General features: G+C 15.8%; 2 protein-coding genes across 2 annotated transcripts, besides 17 other annotated features; one reads left to right on the forward strand and one right to left on the reverse strand. All coding sequences in view use genetic code 6, as the record gives it.

The window, feature by feature from the left end:
• Nucleotides 1-590: 590 nt before the first annotated feature.
• Nucleotides 591-643: a microsatellite.
• A 131-nt stretch (nt 644-774) lies between these two features.
• Nucleotides 775-834: a microsatellite.
• Nucleotides 826-866: a microsatellite.
• Nucleotides 867-868: 2 nt separating this feature from the next.
• Nucleotides 869-912: a microsatellite.
• Nucleotides 913-1471: 559 nt separating this feature from the next.
• Nucleotides 1472-1522: a microsatellite.
• Nucleotides 1485-1522: a microsatellite.
• Nucleotides 1523-1651: 129 nt separating this feature from the next.
• On the reverse strand, nt 1652-2203 carry IMG5_104300 (hypoxanthine phosphoribosyltransferase, putative; the record flags this gene model as incomplete). The annotated part of the gene is made up of 1 exon (XM_004035127.1): nt 1652-2203. One exon carries the CDS (start codon nt 2201-2203, stop codon nt 1652-1654), a length of 552 nt encoding a protein of 183 aa, XP_004035175.1.
• A 12-nt stretch (nt 2204-2215) lies between these two features.
• Nucleotides 2216-2254: a microsatellite.
• A 129-nt stretch (nt 2255-2383) lies between these two features.
• IMG5_104310 (hypothetical protein) lies at nt 2384-4004 on the forward strand. The gene is made up of 4 exons (XM_004035128.1): nt 2384-2530; nt 2599-3242; nt 3283-3542; nt 3591-4004. Exons 1-3 carry the CDS (start codon nt 2413-2415, stop codon nt 3424-3426), a joined length of 906 nt encoding a protein of 301 aa, XP_004035176.1. The 5' UTR covers nt 2384-2412; the 3' UTR covers nt 3427-3542; nt 3591-4004.
• Nucleotides 4005-4197: 193 nt separating this feature from the next.
• Nucleotides 4198-4229: a microsatellite.
• A 221-nt stretch (nt 4230-4450) lies between these two features.
• Nucleotides 4451-4490: a microsatellite.
• A 394-nt stretch (nt 4491-4884) lies between these two features.
• Nucleotides 4885-4926: a microsatellite.
• A 639-nt stretch (nt 4927-5565) lies between these two features.
• Nucleotides 5566-5660: a microsatellite.
• Nucleotides 5601-5655: a microsatellite.
• Nucleotides 5661-5865: 205 nt separating the features above from the next.
• Nucleotides 5866-5956: a microsatellite.
• Nucleotides 5902-5956: a microsatellite.
• Nucleotides 5910-5953: a microsatellite.
• Nucleotides 5910-5956: a microsatellite.
• A 130-nt stretch (nt 5957-6086) lies between these two features.
• Nucleotides 6087-6162: a microsatellite.
• Nucleotides 6163-6170: the final 8 nt, after the last annotated feature.

Raw genomic sequence — 6170 nt, forward strand, 5'->3', positions numbered from 1 at the left:
AAAATAGATAAATATATGAAGGATAATGGGTAAACAGTCAAAAACATGGATATAGGATTTGGATTGGGGTAAAAGGTGATAAGTATACAGGGAAATATAAATTTGAAAAAGCAAATGCATTTGGTGTAAATGTTTATTTAAATGGTGGCAAATGTGAATTATAATTTAAAGAATTATTAAATTATGGAAAAGGGTGTAATTTATTTTAGGATTAAGATAAATTTGTAGAATAATATGTATATAAAAAACCAGATTAACTGTTTATTTTTTAAAAAAAGGGACTTATTTTAAAAAAGTTATAAAAATTTATTAATATAAAAGAAAAACGAATGAAAAACAGCGAAAATTTATAGTTAAAGCATATTTGAATTTTTAAAAAATATTTGTGGAAAGTTATTTGGAAATATATATTTTATAAAAGTGAATCAGAAAAAAGAGTTTATAATGGATAAAATTAAATATTTATTAAGGAATAAAATTTAAAACAGAAGGTTGAATTCAAATAAGATATAAATATATATCATTTTATGTAATTTAAATAGATATAATATAAAATAGTTTAAATTACCATATTATAAAATTTTTTAAATTCAAAAATAATAAATTAATAAAAAACTCAAAATATAAAATATTATAAACAACTAAGTATATATATTTAACTAAAATAGTAAATAAAAAAAAAATAATAATTAAAGATATAATATTACTCTTGAAATCTTTTTTACATAAATAAAGTAACTAATGATAAAGTGAATTTAAAAATAAAAAAAAAATTATATATTTTATGTATATATATATATATATATATATATATATATATATATATATATATATTATTTTTATTTTATATATACTATTTTCATTTTTGATTATAATTTTTAATTATTTTTATAATTTTTTTGTATTTATTATTTAGTCTATCTTAATCAAAATATGTAAACTTTATATTATGATACAAATGTTTAATTTTGAATATTAATAATATTCTTTATATTTATTTAATAATAAATAATGTGCATATATTTAATTTTATAGTTTTGTATAAAAGATTATTTTAATATTGAATTTTAAGCATTAAAAATTTTTATAACAAATTTTATTTTTATATGATTATTTCTTTATATGTTTATATATTATTAATATTTATGTCTTTTATTATTTTATATTATTATTATAAAAATTTGATAAACAATTTTTTTTTTATGTTTTATAAATTTATTAAAGAAACATATTAATAATATGTAATTTATTAAATAAGCAATTATTGATAATTTTGTAATATTTATTTATTGATATATAATTAAATAATTATTTAATTTAGATGTGTTTTTTTTAAAAAAAAACTTTAAATTTTAATTAACACTAGAAAAAATAGTATATATTATATTAGTTTTATATTTAATTAGCTAGAGTTTAGTTAATTAAATTTTAAATACATTAATTTAAAAATAAAATATATATTTTATTAAAATATATATATAACAATATAATTATATATATAAATATATATATTTATATATATTTTTTCTTATTATATTTAAAATAAGAATTTTTTAATGCTATTTGTATTTATATTTTAAATATATTTTAAAAAAAGTTTTATATATCTTATAAATACATTATAATTATTTATAAAAAATAAAAGAAACATTCATTTTTATTTTTTAAGTATCCAAACTTCATCTAAATTTCTTCCCCATTCATCATAATCTAACCCATAACCAAGAATAAACTCAGGATCTATTTTAATTCCTACATAATCTATTTAAATTTCATGCTTTAAGCAAGCTTCTTTTAAAAAAAGTGTGCATACTTTTATACTTTCAGGTTCTTTACTTTTTAAATGTTTAAGAAGTTAACTTATTGTATATCCACTATCTATAATATCCTCAACTAAAATTATATTTTTACCTTTTATATCAGACTTAAGCCCTATTAATTATTTAAGTTATTCTGTACTTTCAGTTCCTTAATAAGAAGAAACTTTACAAAATTCAACTTCTATTCCTAAGAAATCTAACTTTCGGACTAAATCTGCACAAAAAATAAAAGCACCATTTAATATTCCAATAAAAAGAGGGTTTTTATCATGGTAATCTCTAGATATTTCATCAGCAACTTTTTAAACTGCTTTTTCTAGTTATTATTTTGATATATATGGAACGAATTCTAGTCCTTTATGGGAAATTATATTTTTGTTCATTTTTTTTTTAATATATTTTTTATTTGAAATAGAATATTTTTTTATAAAATAAAAATTAATTTTTTTTTTTTTAAAAAAAAGAAGCATTTATATATTTTCTTGAATTAAATAAAATTAAAATATAAAATAGATATTTACTTTTTTCCATTCGTTTATAATAAAATAAAAAACCAATCAGATAAAAAATTAAATATATATATATATTATATATGGTAAAGCTAAACTAAGTTAAATAAAGATACATTTATCTCTCACCTACTGTACAAGCTGGATGGGAAGACGAATCATAAATTTCTGATTTTGATGGATAAAAAGTATTAGGAAAAGGTATAATTTACAAGAAAAAATTCACATATAATATAAAATTAAATATATATTATTTGTTAAATAAAAAGGTGCATTCGGTAAAGTAATAAAAGCAGTTCATTAAAAAACAAAGATAACATATGCCGTAAAAGAAATAAATAAAAAAAATCTCAAATAAAATAACATGATAGAATATATAACAAATGAAGTAAAAATAATGTATTCACTAAACCATCCTTATATAGTAAAACTGTACAATCATTTCGAAGATGATTTTAATATCTATTTAGTTTTGGAATATTTAGCCGGTGGTTAATTATATTAAGTTTTATGGAAATAACCAGGCCATTCTTTTGAGGAAAAAAAGGCTGCTAAGTACATATATTAATTGACAAAATCCTTGGATTTGATTCATTCTAAAGGAATCATGCATAGAGACATTAAACCGGAAAATATCCTTCTAGATTTAGAAGGGAATATTAAATTAACTGATTTTGGTTGGTCGAATTTCCTAAAGCCGAACGCAAGTGAATATAGGACCACTTTTTGTGGAACTCTTGATTATTTAGCCCCAGAAATGCTTTCAGGGGACCATAAACATGATTTTGGGGTTGATATTTGGTCTATAGGGGTCCTTTGTTTTGAATTATTATGTGGGATAAGTCCTTTTGCACCAAAAACTAATTAGTAAAATTAAGAATATGTAGATAAAGCTACTAGATAGAATATTTTAGTAAATATTTTTTTTTAACTTTATACTAATAAAAATTCAGAACGTTTAATTTGAATATCCGAAAGATTTTCCAACTATGCCAAAAGATTTGATTAATAAAATATTAGTAAAAGATGCTAAAAAAGAATTTCTATAAAAGAAATTTTAAATCATCCATGGACTATGTCTTTAAATTAAGATTTGATAGTCCCTTAAATTGTGAAATTAAATAAAACTATTACTGATAAAACTTAAATTTAGTAAGATGTATAGACTGTTTTTACTAATGAAGAGATTATAGATTATTCACGATAAGATAGTGTATTTTATTTTAAATATTAAAATATATTTATTTTTATTATAAAATAGATAATTAATAAAGAATTTAATGAAAACGAAGTAAATGTCAATAATAAGTCTTTATAGAATATGAGTTATATTTCTACAGGTGGATAAGATCTGAAATAAAAAATCATTGAATAACAATAATAATAAATATAAAAATTGAAGGCTGATATAAATATAGTGGAGATTTAAAAATAAAAGAAAGACTAAGAATGTGAATCATTAAAATAATAATTATAAAAATTAAAAAATAGTTAAACTAATTATACTTCAAATGATTAAATGTTAGTAGATAAATTAAAAGAAAAAGATGAAAAATATAATTAGTTGGTAAAAGAATTTAATTATTTAAAAGATAAATTTACTATTTTGGAATAATAATAATAAAAAAATACACAAGGATAAGACTTAAGTTTAATTTAAAAATTAAAATAATAATTAGAAATCCTTTAAACTGAAAATGTTTATCTATATATATATATATATATATTTACTTATTTTTTATAAGGCTAAACTTAAAAATGGAGATAAAGATTAAAATATAAAATAATCTATGGACGAAATGATGTAGAGAATAAATTAATATAGAGAAAAAAATGAAAAACTAAAGGAGAAATTAAAAAATGTAAAAATATAAATATATATATATATATATATATATATTTATCTTTTTTTTATTAAGACTGAATTAGAGTTAATTAAATTAAAAGAATCTAAAAATATTACGGGAAGTATTTAAAATAGTAATTCAAGTGTTACAGGATAAGATTTAGATACATTATTAGAATAAATGAAGAAAAAATAATAAGAATAATTAAATGAAATTAGTAATATGTCAAAATTAAAAAAATTGTGATTATTTTTTTATATACATTAAAGTGTTCTTTTTAATAAGCATTAAATATTTTTAATAATTATAAAATAAAAATAAGAATACATAAAAACAAAGTTTTTAAATTAGGCGATATTATAAAGCATCAAATATTAATTCATTTATTATTTAAAAAATATATATATATATTAATTATTTTATGGTATTTAAACATTATTTTATCGTTCCTTCATTACATTTATGTAAAAGGATAATTTTTTTTTTGATTCAAATAATCTACTATATAAAAATAATATGAAATTTCATTTAATTTGATTTTGAATTGTAAATAGTATTAAATATTATTCATATTCTCTATTTTAAAAAATTTAAAATTTATAACAAATTTAACAGTTCATTTATTTAAATAGTTTTATTATTATCTATTTATTTTAAATTTATAGCATTTAATAATATAAAATTTTAAAACAAATAAAATAATTTTTCTATATTTATTAATAAAAATATATTTTATAATAGAAACATATACTATTTAATTTATTTTAAAAGCACATTTAAAAAGAAAGTAAATAAAAATTAATTTCTTTTTAAATTAAAGTAATTCAATAAATAAGTAAAAAATTAAAGAAATAAATTTTTATTATTTCATTAAAAATTATTAATTTTTTAAATACTAAATAAGCAATTATCATTATCTAAAAGAAGAATATTAATAAATTAATAATCTTTTTAAAATTCATTTATATTAATTATATAAATTTATGATTTGATTACTATATAAAATACAAACAAGTTATAATAAAAAAAAATATTTAGATGTTATTTTAAATTTATATATATATTATTGATAATAATAAATATGATTAAATAATTTATGAAAAAATATAAAATTTTAAAGGAAATAAAAAAATTAATTTAATTATATGATAATTCATGAAATAATGAAATAAAAATAATAGTAAAAAAAAATTAATTTTTTAAAATATATTATAATATAAAATAAATTATAAAAACAATATTAAAGGATATTAAATTTTAAATATAAATTTTTATTTGTTTTTTTTAATAAAAATTAATATAATAAGTATTTGAAAATTTGAATATATAAAAGTAATGAATTAAATATAATTAGATTAATATAATCCATATTAATTAATAGAAAAATTAAAATATAAAAAAATAATTTATTTAAGAACATAAAAAAAAAAATATATATTTTAAATTTAAATTAAAATAATATTTATTTTTAAATATAAAAAAAAAGTAATAAAAGAATAAAAAATTAAATTTGCACTAAGATATAAATTAATTTGTAAAAAAAAAAAAAATTAATAAAATTAATATAAAATTTGTTATTTATTAAAAAAATACGAATAATTTAATTAATATATAATTAAAATATTTAAAAAAAAAACTAAATAAATAAATATAAATAAAAAAATTTAAAAAGAATTTAGTGTATATATAAATAAAAATAATAATTAATAAAAAAATAAAATTAGTTAATATTAAATAATATAATAATATAATAATATAAAATAATATAATAATATAATAAAATTTACAATTTGTAAAATCAAATAAATAAAAAAAAAAATATTTAAAAAAATATATATAATTAGAAAAAATGTAAAATAAATGTTTTGCTGTTTATAATTGGAGTTATAATGGTTGGATGTAGAAGATGAGTTGGGTTAGGTTGGGGTTGGGGTTGGGGTTGGGGTTGGGTTGGGTTGGGTTGGGTTGGGTTGGGTTGGGTTGGGTGCATAACT

Source organism: Ichthyophthirius multifiliis (genome assembly GCF_000220395.1).
Source record: "Ichthyophthirius multifiliis unplaced genomic scaffold scaff_1120509250866, whole genome shotgun sequence".
In the NCBI taxonomy this organism is placed as follows: domain Eukaryota; phylum Ciliophora; class Oligohymenophorea; order Hymenostomatida; genus Ichthyophthirius; species Ichthyophthirius multifiliis.